Consider the following 17,816-nt stretch of genomic DNA (forward strand, 5'->3'; position numbering starts at 1 on the left):
GCAGACAACCTTTTGCGCTTTCACCTACTTGCGCTTGGGAAAAGATACTGGGGTTCTGCACTTTCGTTATTCTTCACTAACCTGTAGGGAAGTGTCATGTGCTTTGTGCTTCAGCACAGCTAATGTTGGAGATGAGTCTTTTGCAGTATGATAAACTTTGGTCAGAAGTTTGTGTCCTTTTCATTGGATATAGTACATGGAAATGTCAGACTTGTGTATCACTGGCCAGTGTTGTTGTTGTCGGTCATGGAAAGCGCACAGCTGAAACGAAATGACTTGATTTTTGAATTTGTTGTTGGAATGTGAATTTTGCTCCCTGTGCTGTCTTTTATTGACCATGCCTACTGTCTTTTGAGGTGGTGGTAGACCTTTCGAAATACTGCAGTCTTGAGTGGTGAAGGTGTTACTACAGTGCTGTTGGGTAGGAAATTTCAGGATTTTGACTGAGATTATGAAGGAACATGGATTTATTTTGGAGTCGGGGCATGGAGGTGAACTTGGAACATGTGCCCTCATGCACCCATTTCCCTTGCTGTTTTGGTTGATGCAGCTTGTGAGATGGTGCAACAATTTACTTCAGGTGGAAGGAACCTTTGCCAGAGTTAGTATTAGCCATAATTTTCCGTTTGGCTCAAATCTCAGACTGACAAGAAGGGCTTTCTGCATTTGTGCACAATTGCTTTTGCGATTTACCAGTTATATTAGACTTCTAACTATCAATTTAATATTTAATTTTAATTAATTTCTACCTGATGTCCACATCAGTTTGTTACTTTTGGTTAAGAAACTATTACAAGACCAGTGATGGATTTGCGGATTCTGAACTTGCAGCTGTACAGCTGTCTGATTTCATCAAGATTCTGCTTGGTCTTGGAGGTGGGTTGTTTTGTTTTGCTTATTGCCTGCAAATGTTTTATGTCTGGAATAATTTGAGTACTACTGCTTCGAAATGGTCATGGTTTCTTGTTTCCTTTCAACTAATATGCAATCTTGTTTCTTAGGTTCACTGGAATCTGAAGCAGAGTTCTGTGATGCAAAGGAAGAAGCTGACTTGCCAAGTGAACTTGTAATGGCAGCTGGCGATGCACAGCCCTATCATGTTCAGCAAGAGGACCTTGAGAGTGTCTGTGAGGAACTGACAGATCTCCAGCTGAAGTTCGAAGTGAAAGAGGTATCAAACATTTTCTAAGAATTGAAAGAACTGCAGATGGTGTAAAACAGAAACGAAAACCTAAGTTGCTGGAAAAGCTGAGTGGGTCTGACAGCATCTATGAAGAGAAACCTGAGTTAACATTTTGGATCAAGTGACTCTTCCTCAGAACTGATGTTGGCTAAGAACATATCAGTTTAAATGCAGAAGATATGGTTCAAGAGTAAATGAAAAGTGATTATAAAGCCCAAAGAGAGAGAAGAGCAGTTTGACAGACAAAGGAGTGGATAACGAACTGGTTAGAAGGGTGAAATAGCTCTAAAGGGGGACTGTTAGTGCCTAACAATGGGTTGTGTGTAATAACCGACTATATGATGATAACGTCTGGTTTGTGGGGTTGGGGGCATGAACATGGAAGAGTTCAGGCCCTAAAATTATTGAACTCGATAGGGAGTCTAGAGGGCTGCAGGTCCCAAGTGGGGACTGAGGATATCTACGTTCTGTCTGCAGAAAAGACCCTGAGCTTCCAGTTGCCTGCCACTTTTACACCCCACCCTGTACCCTGGCTGATATCTGTGTCTCAGGCTTGCTGCAGTGCTCCAGCGAAGCTCAGTGCAGCCGGAAAGAACAACAGCGTCTCACTTTCAACTTGGGGGGGCCCCCAACTCCACACTCCAGGTTATCACATAGTCTGCCATTATGCACTACCTATTGTTAGCTGCTAATAGTATCTATTAACAACTATTCACCTTTCTAGCCAGATCACTATTCGCTCCTTTGTCTGTCCAATTATTCTTCCCTGTCTTTGGGCTCTTTCCTCACCTATCATTTACTCCTTATCCCATGCCCCCACCCCATCTTATGCATATGACTCGATATTTTCATAGCTACCATCAGTTCTGAGGAATCAGTTAACTCTGATTTCTCTTTGCAGATGCTTCCAGACCTGCTGAGCTTTTCCGGCAACTTGTGATTTTGTTTATAAAACATTTTTTGTATGTTGGCATTGAGCTCATTTGAATTTGTTTTTGTATCAGTATTGCATCTTTGTCAATTAAATTATGGCTGATCTGGATCAGATGGCATGACTATTACTGGTCATGCTTCCAAGTGTGGTTCAAGTGGTGGACGCTGTTCTTGGTATGTGGCTCTTTGTTTTAAAGCATTTCTACAGAATAATTCTGGTTTCTCTTGTTCCATGCACCATTCCATGTTTGTATGCTCAGATAAAGCTTATAGGTATTGTTTTGAAAATAATTGTAGTCAGTATTGAAAGAAGGTTTGTAGTTCTCAAAATCTTCCAGGATGTATGATCAAGACCAAGAATACAGTGATCCCACACTCTGGGTCACCTTTATTTTTGGTGTGATTAAGAATTATGTCACCCTCAAATGTAAAGTAGATGTTGGTACTCTTATTCATTGCTTGTGATCATGCCACAAGCTTCGTAGATATTGGGGCACTATAACGAGTGTTTTGGAAGGGGTCATGGGAACGGAGGTCAAGATAGATCTGGTGTCCTTCCTCTTGGGTTTGCCGAATCTCCCCTCTTGGGGCGCGCATGGGAAGACATTGTTTAATATTCTTTCATTTTGGCGAGGAAGAACATTCGGATGGGCTGGGTGTGGAAAAATCCCCCAGGACTCGGGATGGCGCAGGTTAGTTATGGAGCATGTCCTCCTGGACTTCCTTACAAGTATGGTGCACCAGAAAACAGAACTTTTTTAATAGGACGTGGCGGCCCTTTTTGAACCATAAAATGCAGACTTATTGGTCAGGGCTTTTGTGTGGCCATGAAGGCTGTGTCTAGCAGGGGCCCCTGGGAGGAAGAATTCTGAACAAATATGGGTATGCCAACTGATGCTCCTGCTGATGGGGAGTTTTGGGATTGTGCTGAGTGTTGCAACTTAACATAGTTTAATGTAATTTGCCTTATTTCAACTCCGTTTAATTTAGTTGCTTTATGTTTTGATTTAGTTATTTATTGAATTGTAGTTTGTGTGGAGTTTTCTTTTGTTCCTAAATTGTTTGTGGAGTAGAGTAGTAGTTTGTTTACATTTTATTGTTGTTATATTGCAAGATTGTTCTTCTATTTTAAAGTAATTTTATTTTTGATAAAAAAATTCAATCATAATAAAAGTATTTATGAAAAGAATTGTCACAGACTTCAGCGAAAGACGCATTACTTACATCTCACCTCTAATAAGACCCTTTCAGCCAGTTTTAATTATTGTAGATTGTAATCAAGAAAAAGGCACTTTTGCCTCTTTTCAGCAGCTCCCCATCAATCACAGGGACATCGTGAAATGGTAAGTGACTTGAAATTTGCATCAAAAGTCAAACTTGCATCTTGAATGTGAAAGATTTATGGCTCTTTGACCTATATGTTGCTAGCAAGGTGGTCAAAACTGCATGTAGATTGGAATATGTACTTCGAGCAAGCGAGCACATTTTGTTGCATTGTTATGTTGAGTTACGTTGAGTTACGTTTTGGTATCTTGTAGGTAGTCGTTGAACTGACAAGGCAAGAAGACCAGGAGAAGCCATTGCTTGTTTTTAGTGTGTCACAGTTGGGGACTGAAGTGAACATCAGAACATTTGATTTGACATCTACATCATATTTGAAGAAAATCACCTTAGATTATTGTGAATTTTCTGGTGAGTATTTACCTCTTAAGCTCCCCCCAAATGATAAAATGAGATCGTTTTAAAAAAGGCAATAAATATATTTCACAAACAGAATCTCAACCTTTGTATCAGCAATGTTACTAAAATAAAAATCAATGAACTACACAATTCTGATTTTTGGAAAAATTCCTTTTCTTTGGAGAACCTAATAACTATAGCCACTTTGAACAAGCTTTTTATACCTTCGTAGTAATGTCAAAATTAATTCAACTTTAATCTTAGATTTGAAAACCTTTTCTGAACATCTGTATGTTCCTAAGTTGTTGGAATTCAAATACTTAAGCATCAAATAGTTCATAGTTTAGTGTGTGTTTTATTATAACACAGGATAGCATACTGTTGTTGAAATTGGTAATTTATAGTGCCAAGTGACAGCAATGGTTTTGTTTAGTTTTTGCCTTGCTGAGGCTGAATTGGTGTGGGATTGTTAATTAGCCTTGAGGTGTGTGTGGTAAGAGGAAGGAATGCCTGAAGATCCTTTTATGGCTCTTTTGTGAGGTTCTTGACTGATGCAGGGCTGAGAGTGTGGCACTGGAAAAGCGCAGCAAGTCAGGCAGCATCCGAGGAGCAGGAAAATCGGCTTTTCGGGTAAAATGTCTTGGGCTTTTGCCCGAAACAGCATCAATTTTCCTGCTCCTCGAATGCTGCCTGACCTGCTGTGCTTTTCCAGCACCACACTCTCCACTCTAATCTCCAGCATCTGCAGTCCTCACTTTCGCCCTCTTGACTGATACAGCCAGGTCTCTCTAAATATTGTGTAATGTATGTGGTTCGCTTAACATTTATTGAAATAACTACAGAGAGGCCAGTATCCCACCACCAAGTCATACTTTATTTGTGGTGTGGTGGTGCTAGTGTTGGACTGGAGTGGGCAAGGTCAGAAGTTACATGGCACCAGGTTATAGCCACCTGACAAAGGGGCAGGGCTTAAAAAACTTATGATTTCAAATAAACCTGTTGATCTATAACCTGGTGTCATGTGACTTCTGACTTTATTTACACATGCAATGTACTCTGGCTGTGACTAGCCACCTCGGAGTCATTCCTGAAATGAGGAGACACTCTGAGTCCCCAATTTATATCTGTCATCTGGGGCTCCATGAATGGCCCACATTAACCCCAATCAGGGAACTCACAGTCAATAAGATCCACCTGGTTCCAATCACTGCTATTTTGCTTGGTGATTATGGGGGCATAAAATGTAGGGTGAAAATGTTGAGAGAGAAAACGAGTTGGTACAGTTGTCAAGTGTATTATGTATACTTGTGGCATGCTCTAACTCCTTCCATTTAAATAATTACAGAATCTTACAGCATGAAATGGAAACCATTCAAACCATTGTGTCCTTGCTGACTGTTTAAAGGAGTTGCCTAATTTAGATTCCCACTCCAACTTTTCTCCATAACTTTGCAAGTTAGTATTCTTCAGGTCTTAAAGTTGATTCCACCTCCATTTCAAGTAGCATGTTCCTCATCAAATCCCTCTACATGAACGAAATTGTGCCAGTCTCCCCAGGTATTGCAAGGTACTTTAAATTTGTTACCTCTGGTTACTGATTTTCTTGCCATAGGAAGCACACAATTAACTACCCCAACAAGGTGTGCTGTAAGTCACTAACTTATTATTTTTATTTGCAAACTTCGGTTCTAAAGTAGAGATAAATGGGTGCTTGGTTTTTAATTTTGTGGAAGTGTCTTTATTTCAAGACCAGAAACTTTTGTAAGCATTGGGTCAAAGCAGCTTTTCAACAAAGCACTTGGGTAAATGTCTGGTGAAGGAGTTGTTGAAATGTTTCCTCAGTTGAAAATCACTCAGCACCAGGTTGTAGTTCAACAGGTTTAATTGGAAGTACACTAGCTTTTGGAGCGCAACTCCTTCATCACCTGATGAGTAAGCGGTGCTCCGAAAGCTAGTGCTTCTAATTGAACCTGTTGGACTATAACCTGGTGGTGTGTGATTTTTAACTTTGTACACCCCAGTCCAACTCCGGCATCTCCAAGTCCTGTTTACTCAGTTGAGATTTTATGACCCATAGAAAGAAAAAGGACAGGATCAGGTTTAGTTCAAAAGAAAAGATTCACACCAGCAGTTGTGCTGCTTCGCTGTTTTAACTGCTTATAAGTAACTGGAAAAAGCTCTAATGTTTTTCTCAGAACTCATTGATGTAGGCTAACTCATTGATTTTTCTCAATGTGTCTCAGAGTAATAGGGAGAATCACATTCAGGAAATGGCAGAAATTTGCTGAAAGGAAATGCTTGCAACCTCATCAGTTGTCTAAGAATTTAGAGAATGAAGACAGGAGTATTACTTCACTGAGGTGGAGTATCTGTCAAGGATATTGCTGGGAAATAAGTCTTAATCTATCTTTTCCTTGTTTATGATTTGATCTTCCCAACTTGTCAAGCTCTTTCTTTCTTCTTTTTGCAAATAAAAACTTGTCTTCTTTTGTTCAAAGTACATTGTATGAATATGTTCAGTGGTTTCCCACCATGACTTCTATGTTGCAAAATAATAAGTCATGATCATGAATGGGATCATAATGGCCTTCCAGCAACCGTTTTCATATCTCAAATGTTTCCACATAATTGATGGAAGAAATCTGAGCAGGAGTGGGCCAATAGCCCTTCATAACCACTTCCCGATTCAATGTGATCATAACTGATCTTTTGACTTTAACCACACTTTCCCTGCAGAGTCCCCAGACATCTTGACTTGTTTAAAGTTCAAAAACTGTTGGTATCTGCTTCGAAGTTCCTCATCCCTGTTGTCATCCTGATAACGCTGAGCAATTCTGTTTAGCCGTTCCATAATGTGAATTGTGGTGTGCTCTAGCTTCTCTAGTTGTGTTGGAAAACTTTCAAAATCACAAGCTCTGCAATGTATTCCGTGCTAAGAGGTCTGGAATTCCCAAAGCCCAAATGATGTTTCCGGCTGTGGAACTGAGTTTAACCTGCACTTGTTGGAGAGAGTGCTATCTTTTGCCATCATTATTTTGTGGGCAGTTCTAGCATTTAATTATTTCTCCAAGTTGGTAACTTGTAATGTTTTTAACAAACTAAAGTGAGGAAGTAAGATGGAAATCATGATGTTGAAAAAACTACTCTGATTGATTTGGGACCTGTTAAGAACCAATATTAGATGAATTTCACATGTGGTTTAATTGGTGAGAAAACATGTGGTTTTGGAGGTTTTGGATAAGCACCCACAGCTCTCTATTACATCAATCACTGATGCTTTAATCCTGAGACATCTTTGAGTGAGATGTGCTAAAACTGGATTTCATGACTTTGTGTTTTCCAGATGCCCAAAATCAGAAGTTAGACTTGATAAGCTGTGCAGATACGCCAGGTTCCGATCTTCTGAAAGTGGAATACATTAAGGTTTCTCTAAATATATCCGAAAGATAAAACATAGATATCAATGGTTCCAATGAGTTAGAAGTATTTTCTTTATACGTGCTATCGGTTGTAGCTCATTTTGTGGCATTCTAACCTGAATGACAAGGTTCTGGGTTTAAGGCTGAAAACCAAAATCAAAGCATGACAAAGTAAAAACTGAAAGAACCGCAGATGCTATAAATTAGAAGCAAAATTAGAAATTGCTGGACTGTCTCAACAGGTCTGGCAGCATCTGTGGAGAGAAGTCAGTCAGTTCTGAGGGTGACTGGACCTGAAATGTTAACTCTAGTTTCTCGCCACGGATGCTACCAGACCTGAGCTTTTCCAACAACTTCTGATTTTGTAATTAAAATCCCCATCGAATCCCCACAATGTGAAAATAAGGCCGTTAGGCCCATCAAGTCCACAATGACCCTCTGAAGAGTAACCCAGCCAGACCCATGCCCCTAACCCATTATTTTACATTACCCCTGACTTAATGCACTTAACCTACACATTCCTGAACACTATGGGGCAATTTACCATGGCCAATCCATCTAACCTGTACATCTTTGGATTGTAGGAGTAAACCCACACAGACATGGGGAGAACGTGCAAACTTCACACAGTCACCTAAGACTGGAATCGAACCTGGGTCTCTGGTGCTGTGAGGCAGCAGTACTAACTACTGAGCCACTGTGCTGCCCATAATGAAAGCTTGACACTTGTGTGCACTACTGATAGAGTGGTACTTTGTCGGGGGTGCTGACTTATTGAAAAGTTAAGCCAAAGTCCCACCTGCCAACTTCCATGAATGAGCAAAATTCCATTCCACTATTTGGAAGAAGAAGGGGGGAGTTCAGGCCAATGTCCTGCCTCAAACACCAACAACAGCAGTTTGGATCATTATCACATTGCTGTTTGTAGGAGTTGTAAATTATATCCAACATTATTTACAAAAGTGGCAATAGCTACTTCATGGGCTGAAGCTCTTGTTGGAAGTCTGATGTTTGTGAAAAAGGCTATGTTACTGCAAGTCTTTATCATTACCTTAAGGAAGGGTAATAATCAGTATTTGCTGTTCATTATGTCAGTACTGAAGTGGAATTAACTTGTAAAAATATTGTTTTGCAGGCTGATAAAAATGGACCACATTTTAAAAGTAATTACAACAACACTGAACAAATGCTGAAGGTAAGCAATTATTGTTCTACCTCAGCAGCATGATGGCCAGCTGAAGAAGACTGGTTTGATTAAAAACATCTTCACAAAATTTGTTACTTAATTTGAAAAAAATGACTAACACTTTGAAATCTAGGTTAATGAGCTTTATTCACAAGAAAATGGATTTTGCTCGGATACAATGAACTGTCAAAACTGACTCATACAATATTTTAAAAAATGTAAATGTCAATACATTTCATTTTTTCAGTTGCGTATGATTTAAGTATTTCAGGATTTTTGAAAAGCTTTTGTCCTAGTTTCTTGACCCACATTTAAGTGTAATCTGTTTAATATTGGATGTTATAAGGAGTAGGGTCATAAAACTTTCTGGTCTAATTTGTAGGTCAAGTTTGAATATTGGTTGAATTCACTACAATAACATAATAATTTACATTAATTTAGTGTGCAGGGATGATATTACGTTTTTATATAAAGTACATTTGTGACATAAGCTCAATAACCAGATAAAATGCTGTCCCTTTTGTATGCTTTGTGAAAATTAGTAGACCATAGAGAGGGGGAGAGTATTTAATCTGATAATACTGAAGGCAGAATCTTAGAACAACACAGTGCAGGCGGAGATAATTTTTCTATGAACTCTCAAAGGAATGGAATTTGGCCTACTTTTTTGCAGAATGATGACGTTTGCTGTCTGTGACTGCAGTTACATAAAAAAAAAACACCTGTTCTTAAGAGGAAAAATAGTTTGTAATTTTTCAACCCTTGGCAGTTGCAGCACTGTCCTTCCAGCAAAGTTTGTTTGCACTTCAATTAAGAACAGTACAGCACAGAAACAAGCCCTTCGGCCCACAATGTAAATTCTGAAATATCCCACCTTATACCAAGTGATTCTTGTTTCCTTCTATTTAAAAGTCCCAAATGTTGACTTGATTCGGTGGAGAATTTCATGCTGTTGAATTAAAATGAAGATGGGAATGGCTGCTTGAATTGCAATAGAGAAGCAACAGTTATCCGGTGTGTTCCCCTTCATCTCCTCTACCCCATTTATTCAAATTACATAGGTATCTATGTTATCACAGAAAATGATAAGGTACTGCAAGTTAAAGTGTTGTTTGTTCAACCATGTGTTAAAAATTGGAAAGAGTACATGGCTCAGTATTAATCAGTACCCAAGTAATCTCTGAAATACCATTGCAAGGCTTAGTTAATACAGTTTGGAGATTTTAGATTAGATTAGATTCCCTACAGTATGGAAACAAGCCCTCCGACCTCTCGCATTTTGTTGTCATTTGTTTGTTGTATACAGTTTGTGGAGAATTTCTTTGAGGTTTATGATTAAAAGAACATCATTGGGCATAATTCCACTTGAACTGAAGCAAATATTTTGATTAATGAAAGGTTCCAACAAGCCTTTCAGCCTGCGATCTTGCATTACAATACTGTTAATTTTAAATTGTACTTGTGAAAATGAAGTTCCTTTTACATAAGGAACAAATTTGAACAAGATAGTGGAGTCTCATTAAATTCATTTGACCGTACAGAATCTTCCTCATTAACACTGGGAGTCTTGTGCCAAAGCTCAGAGAGCTGTCCTGTGTATTAGTTGAGCAATAATCTGATGTAATTCACAGAATGATATCTTTTAACCAGACACACATGCACCCTGTATCACAGACAAGTTTGAAGCTCAAAATTGAGCATCCTATTTGGGGCACTGTGGGTCAACAACAGCAGCTGAATTGTGTTCCCTCACTCATCTATCACCCTTAAGGCAGGCATCCATTGCTAGTTCTATGAAGCATGTAGTAAGCCAGGGTTAGTACCAGGGATAAAAGCAAAATGCTAGTGAAAGTCAGCAGGTCTGGTAGAATCTGTGGCTCGAAAAACAGACTTCATGTTTTGAGTCCAAAATGACTCCTCTGCAATCCGGAGAATCAACTTAAGGGAGGAGGAGCTTTCATGAAATCCCCATTGATTAAGCTTGTCTCGTGAGTACAAAGCTGATGCAGTTGTTGTTATCAAAGGTGGTGAGTGATTGACCCTTCTCAACTTCCTCTTGAGATTCCCACTATCGCACCTGTTGGTCTTCTGCTGTATCAAATCACTTCATATGATGTCCAGAGAAAGTATAGTGCAATGGATATAACAAAAATTGGACCTGGGGCGGCTCAGTGGTTAGCACTGCTGCCTCACAGCACCAGGGTCCCAGGTTCAATTCCAGCCTTGGGCGGCTGTCTGTGTGGAGTTTGCACATTCTCCCCATGTCTGCGTGGAGTTTGCACATTCTCCCCATGTCTGCGTGAGTTTCCTCCCACAGTTCAAAGATGTGCAAGTCAGGCGAATTGGCCATGCTAAATTGCCTGTAGTGTTAGGTGTATTAGTCAGAGGGAAATAGGACTGGGTGTCTTCGAAGGGTCGGTGTGGACTTGTTGGGCTGAAGGGCCTGTTTCCACACTATAGGGAATCTAATCTTAAAAAAAAAAACTGATGGACCATAATTAGTTCTTGGCTGTAGTTCTGAAGATCTGTGGTCCAGTAGTTTCCCGATCACTCACTAACCAGGATGTTTCAGCACAGCTGCAACCTTGGCATCCACATTAGATTGTCGAAAATTGCCCAGGTGTGTCCTGCTGACAAAAAATAGGCTAAATTCAAGCTGGCTAAGTTACTTCGCTATTCACCGTTTAATCAACAATTCCGTAATGGCAGGAAGTGTGCTGGAAAATAAGTTATTCATCTAAAATCAGCTTGAGTTCCACTAAGGCTACTTGGTCCCAGAAGTCGTGGGTTAACATCAATACAATGGTTGAACTTTCGAGGTGAACTAAGAGGGAACGCTCTTGACGTCCGAGCACCATTCGACTGAGTTTTGCTTTGAGGTCAAATATAGAGTAAAATTCAAAACAACAGGAATAAAGTGAGAAGTCTCCACTGATTTATGTTGTAGCAAGCACTAAGAGAAAGATGATTGCAGGTCGTGCTCCTTTTTTGTAAATCACTGTAGGAGTTCCTCAGTATACTGTCTTGCCATAAACATTTTCAGCTGCTTCATCAAATACCTTCTCTTCACAAAGAAAAGAAACTAAATACCCATCTTACCATGTCATTCAGTTGTATTACCGTTACTTAGAAAGAAGGAGAAAGTGAGGACTGCAGATGCTGGAGATCAGAGTTGAGAGTGTGTTGCTGGGAAAGCACAGCAGGACAGGCAGCATCTGAGCAGCAGGAGAATCAACGTTTCAGGGCAGATTCCTGATGAAGGACTTATGCCTGAAATGTCGTTTCTCCTGCTCCTTCGATGCTGCCTGACCAATTGTGCTTTTCCAGCAACACATTACTTTGAAAGAAGTTAAGTAAACTAAAGAGAAAACTAGTGGAAGGAGTTCATGCATGGCATATGCATATGTTATTGCAATATACGATAGGCCAGAAGACAGAAGTTCTATAGTGAATGACTCCTCAAAATTTCTCGCCACCTTCAAAGCACAAGTTTAGCATGTGATGGAATACTCTCCATATAAATGGTGGGGTACAGCTGGCACATTGGCACTATTCAATCCAGTTGATAGATGCATTGTCCGTGAGTTCACATGACCATGTCTTCCACAACTGATTTGTCTGATTGTATTAACAAGAACATGACCAGGTCAAACTCCTTCAACCCCCTCCCCGTCCATTTTGTACGTGTGGCTTCATGTCAACCTCAGCTGTTTAAGTAGGTCTGCCCGCAGTAACTTGTGAATAACTAGGGATGGATAATTAATTCAAGTTTTGCCAGTGATGCCTACATCCTAACAATGAAGTATTTAAAAAAATTTACTCCCGCATTTAAAAATCACTTGACACCAGATTATAGTCTATATTTGAAATACTTATAAATAACTCTGCTGGAATATAACCTGGTGTTGTGATTTTTATCTTTATCTACACCAGTTCAACACTGGCACCTCCACATCACTCCTTCTGAATAACATTGTGCATGGACCTCCAGCAAATGAATTGCTGCAGTTCATGAAGGCAGCTCACCACCGTTGCCTTGAGGCCAACTAGGGATGGGTAATTAATGTTGGCACAGCCTGTGATAACCACATCCCATCAATGAATGTAAAAATATGTAAGCTATCCATTGAAGATCAGTTCAATCTCCATTTCTGTTCTTCACTCAGTGTCTTCCCAAACTTATTCTCTGATTCTTTCTTGGATTGAAAATAAATCGTTCCTCTCAAGGCTGTAAATGTACTTTCCTCCATTTTTTGCCATTTTAGTGGTTCTATAGAATGGCTTTTGTGTGTTAGATACACACTTCTCACAAATGGAGGCTTTTAGTATTTCTGAATGAGTGACATGAATATAATATACAAAATCTATAGATTACAAAAGTAATTATAAAAAGCAGAAATAGACACTAGATCTTTTCAATTTAAAGTTAGATTGAAATACACTGCTGAAATCTAGTAAAATTATATAGAATGGATGACGTTATTATTTTGTTTTACCAACAGGTCACATTTTCTTCACTTAACTTTCTTCTGCATACAAAAGCCTTACTATCAACCATCAATTTCCTGACCGTAGTTATCCCATCAGCTGACACGGGCTCGATTGATCGAGATCGTGAAACAAATGCTCAAAAGCGGGAAGAGGATCTCGATAAAGGGGTTACATCGAGAACAGGTACATAGCATTAGTAGGACTTCATGTCAGAATTGTTTCTTAATGAATTGGAGTAGTTAATGTTAGTGGAGTCAAATCACAGTTAGCTAAGCAGAGCATGTGACTTTTTTTTTAAAAAGACCAGATAATATTTATTCTACCTCTTTATATCTGGAAGTTATGAAATGTTGACGGATGGTCTTAGACTCTGGTGCCAATGTAGCCACAATTAGTTTTATTCCTGGTTGGCTACAGAGAGCATGATAGTTGTCCTATGGATGGAGGGAGAATCTTTGCAACACTGTTGGTGTTTCCCTATTTAACAGTGGATGCATTTTAGTAGTAATTCTTTGTATGTGTTCTACTTTGGGCATCCGAGATTATCTGAAATGCCTTGTAATTGCGAATATATTAATGAGAACCTCATGAAGGCTCACTTGGGCTCAATGTTAACTCTGCTTCTATCACTTTAGATGTTGGAAGATCTGCTGAGTTTCCCCAGCACTTTGTTTTTGTTTTAATTTCAGATTTCCAAGAATTGCCTTTCTTGGTTTCAATTGTATATATGCAAGTTAGTTCTTCCTCAAGTGACTTCATTAGCACTTTTTTCTTGCAGTTGCTTTGAGATGTTTGTATTATGTGTCACGTTGTAAATTGAATAGATTTGTTGTTTCAGCCTCCTCCATACCCACTTTACTGAGAGGGTTTTGAAAACATGATAGCTTTGAGGAGATATTTTCAAGCTTACACTGTAATTTATGCTTGAAGCAAATTTTTGAATTTGGTTTCACTGAGATGGTTTATACATCATTATCTAATTAAAGGAAACAACAACTTTGCTAACAATGTTTTGTTCTTGCCTAATCCTGACTCATCATGAGGTAAGCTCTTGTGTGACAAAAATATATTCATTTGGCTGGCATTTTCTCCAGTTACTGATGTTGTGACCAATCAATTTCAAGTTTGATACAATGATACATGATCATAGTGCATAGATGGTAAAGGTGATCCCATTGAGATATTCAAAGTTATGAAACGGAAAATAAAACAAAGAACTGTGGAAGCTGGAGATCTTCAAGAACTAGCAAAACTCAGCAGGTCTAACAGCAGCTATGGGAAGAAATCAGAGTTAATGTTTAGAGTCCAGTGACACTCTACTTCGTTAACTCTGCTTTCTTCCCACAGATGCAATCAGACCTGCTGAGTTTCATCAGCAATAATCTGTTTTTGTTTAAGGTTATGAAGGGGTTTGACAAGCTACATATCGAGAGGTTATTTTCACTGTCTGGGGAAACTAGAGCATCAGAGACTGTTTCACAAGAAGGGATTGATCACTTTGGATAAGGGAAATGAGAATTTTTTTTTTGCTCAGAGGTTTGTGATCTTACGAGTTTAGTTTAGTATCAAAGAGGGCTGAGGGTGTAACTTAGTTGAATATTTTAAAAACTGAGATACTCAGATTTTTGATCCCTCGGAATGCAAGGATAAGTAGTAGTGTGGAAGTAAAGTTGAATCTCAAAATTGTGATCATATTGAATGACATAGCAGTCTTAACAGGCTGAAGGATCTAGTCCCCATATTTCTTATGTTCTCCAGGGTGCACTAGCTGGTGTACCAGTTAATTTAGCCTCGGTATTCAAATACCTGCAGGGCTGGCATGGTGGCTCAGTGGTTAGTAATGCTGCCTCACAGCGCCAGAGACCTGGATTCGATTCCATCCTGGAACGACTGACTGCATGGAGTTTGCACATTCTCCCCATGTCTGCTTGGGTTTCAGCCAGGTGCTGCTGTTTCCTCTCAAAATCCAAAGATGCGCAGGTTAGGTAGATTGACCATGGGAAATTGTCCAGATATGTGTAAGCTAGGGTGGGTTAGTCATGGGAGATGCAGGGTTACAGGGATAGGGTAGGGGGTGTCGGGTTGGGCAGAATGCTATTTCGAGGGTTGATGTGGAGCTGATTGCCCAAATGGCCATCTTCCACACTGTGCAGATCCTATGATCTATTTACTTGTGCAGTGCAAGCCTACGTGCAACTTCAAAAAGAAGCCACAGGAAAAATTGTTACGAGGTAGACAGTCCCCTGATTGGGGTTAATGTTTTGAGGCTTAGAAATGTAATGGCATTATTTTTCTTTATTCATGCCGATATCTCAGTTGATGCATGTTCAATATGTTGAGAGGTCAGCCCATAAAGGTTCTGTGTCCATGTGCAAATCAAACCAACATTGGCGATCACAGGGAATTTAGTTAAAAATCACACAACACCAGGTTATAGTCCGACAGCTTTAATTGGAAGCACTAGCTTTTGGAGGGCCGCTCCTTCATCAGGTGGGTACAACCACCTGATGAAGGAGCGGTGCTCCAAAAGCTACTGTTTCCAATTAAACCTGTTGGACTATAACCTGGTGTTGTGATTTTTAACTTTATACACCCGAGTACAAAACCGGCATCTCCAAATCATGATGGGGAACTTAAGTTTTATTTTGCAGTGTTGTCCAAGGAGGGATTATGAAGACTTTAAAATATGTAAGTAATGTTAACTGACACTGCTCAATTATTTCTGTTTGTTACAGGAACAAATATAAATTTTCTTTCTCCCACCTTTTATTTTCAGCTCCTTATGAGGTTTGTGTCTATTTGTAGTGTTGAACCGTGGAATTCTTGTTTCTTTACTGTGTGGCTGTCTTTGTCTGCAGCCCAGTAGTTATTAAGGACAATCCATAATTACAGCCTGTCAAACAACCTACTGTGCCTCTTTGCTGTATCACCTGCAGAACAGTAAATCTGACTTTTATCACCTGCAGGGATACCTCTGTATCCCTTAAAAACAGTCGAACCATCCTTTACACACACCCTTATTTTTTATGGCTGCTATGTATTATCTCTGAGATCATGCTTTCATCCTGTGACTGGAACACAGCATAAAGTCAAATCACTAATATCTATAAACAAACTGTTTACCTATTCCCAAACAGTACTTTAAGAAGAAATAGCTTTTTATTTGAAGTATTTTTCTTGATTGCTTGATGTAACGAACAAAAGCATCTGAGTTTGTTGCACTCTTTCTGGCAGTTTTGAAAAGCTCAAAGGATGCTGACCTGGTTGCTTTCAAGATGTTTGCAGTGATGAATGCGTTTAATGTAGCTGTGTGTGATGAAAAGTGCAGTATTGCAGACATTAGAGTACAAGGTAAGACATAGATTTAATGAGAACTAACATTATTATCTATTACTTATTCTTCGCCATTCAAATTTCCTCTGTGGATTTAACAGCCATAATGTTTGGATTTGAGGTAGAAAATTAACAAAGATCTTACATAGTGTATGAGCTGATATCAAGGACAGAATGGCCTATGTCAGCTTTTGTTTTACATTGAAAGGCAGATGATGTTTAGAAACAGCTTGTCTTAAGAATATTTTATATCCGTGAAATGTTGTTTTGTCATGTATGTGCGCCACTCGGACTAAAACATGACTATTTTCCCTACGTCAAATGGGTTAATTGGAGGTGGTGATATGATAGTAATGTCACTGGACTAATAATCCAGGCTAATGATGTGGAGACATGGGTCCTAATCCCACCACAGCAGCTAACGGCATTCAAATTCAATGAGTATGGTGGCTCAGTGGTTAGCACTGCTGCCTCTCAGTGCCAGGGACCCGGGTTTGATTCTAGCCTCTGATGACTGTGTGTGGAGTTTGCACATTGTCCCTGCCGTGTTCCAGGATGTGTCGGTTAGGTGCATTCATCATGTGTAAATGCAGAGTAATAGATTTGGGCGGATACTCTTTGGAGGGTCAGTGTGGACATGTTGGGCCGAAGAGCCTGTTTCCACACTGTAGTGATTCTGAGTAAATTGCAATGAAAAGTTAGTATCTGTTGTGATGATAAATTATGATTGTTTGAAATGGAATCATTCGGTTCACCAAGGTCCTTTCACAGATGAAATCTGACTGCTTTACTTGGTTTGGCGACATGTGGCTCCAGATCAACAGCAATGTGTTTTATTCTTAACTGCTTTCTGTAATGGCCTAGCCAGTCACTCAGTTTAAGGGCAATTAGGGATGGACAACAAATGCTGCCTTGTCAGCAGTAACCATATCCCATGCAAGAAGAAATAAATGATTGGAAACTTCAGCAGCCTTCTCAATTACCTCCCCTTTCATCACCTTAAAATGCACTGTTGCCACTGCTGGCACGTAGGGTTTGGCATTATGTATCCTTTAATAAACACAACTTGGGGAAAGTGAGGACTGCAGATGCTGGAGATCAGAGCTGAAAAATGGGTTGCTGGAAAAGCGTAGCAGGTCAGGCAGCATCAAAGGAGCAGGCGAATTGGCGTTTCGGGCATAAGCCCTTCTTCGGGAATGAGGAGGGTGTGCCAAGCAGGCTGAGATAAAAGGTAGGGAGGAGGGACTTGGGGGAGGGGTGTTGGGAATGCGATAGGTGGAAGGGGATTAAGGTGAGGGTGGTAGGCCGGAGAGGGGGTGGGGGCGGAGAGGTCGGGAAGAAGATTGCAGATCAAGAAGGCGGTGCTGAGTCTGAGGGTTGGGATTGAGATAAGGTGGGGGGAAGGGAAATGAGAAAGCTGGAGTAATCTGCATCCCTCCCTTGTGGTTGGAGGATTCCTAGGCGGAAGATGAGGCGCTCTTCCTCCAGGCGTCGTGTTGCCATGGTCTGGCAACTTGTCAAACACAACTTGTCAAGACTATTTTCGGAGCACTTCCCAAACCCACTTCGAAGGACAAAAGCAGCAGATGGG

General features: G+C 40.0%; 1 protein-coding gene across 5 annotated transcripts in view; it reads left to right on the top strand.

The window, feature by feature from the left end:
• vps13c (vacuolar protein sorting 13 homolog C) overlaps positions 1-17,816 on the top strand; it is a 287,267-nt gene that overhangs the window by 123,082 nt on the left and 146,369 nt on the right. For all 5 annotated transcript variants that reach the window (XR_015754174.1, XM_043680595.2, XM_043680591.2 and 2 more), the window contains 6 exons: positions 1,002-1,171; positions 3,655-3,808; positions 7,140-7,219; positions 8,351-8,410; positions 12,904-13,075; positions 16,127-16,243. Coding sequence is in view for 4 of the 5 variants with exons in the window: in XM_043680595.2 (XP_043536530.2) it covers positions 1,002-1,171; positions 3,655-3,808; positions 7,140-7,219; positions 8,351-8,410; positions 12,904-13,075; positions 16,127-16,243 (753 nt within the window). In the remaining variant the exon portion in view is untranslated. The remainder of the gene's footprint in view (positions 1-1,001; positions 1,172-3,654; positions 3,809-7,139; positions 7,220-8,350; positions 8,411-12,903; positions 13,076-16,126; positions 16,244-17,816) is intronic.

The sequence above is a fragment of the Chiloscyllium plagiosum genome, unplaced genomic scaffold, assembly GCF_037043375.1.
Source record: "Chiloscyllium plagiosum isolate Xiang-an unplaced genomic scaffold, Cpla_swu_hap1 HiC_scaffold_42, whole genome shotgun sequence".
In the NCBI taxonomy this organism is placed as follows: Eukaryota; Metazoa; Chordata; class Chondrichthyes; order Orectolobiformes; family Hemiscylliidae; genus Chiloscyllium; species Chiloscyllium plagiosum.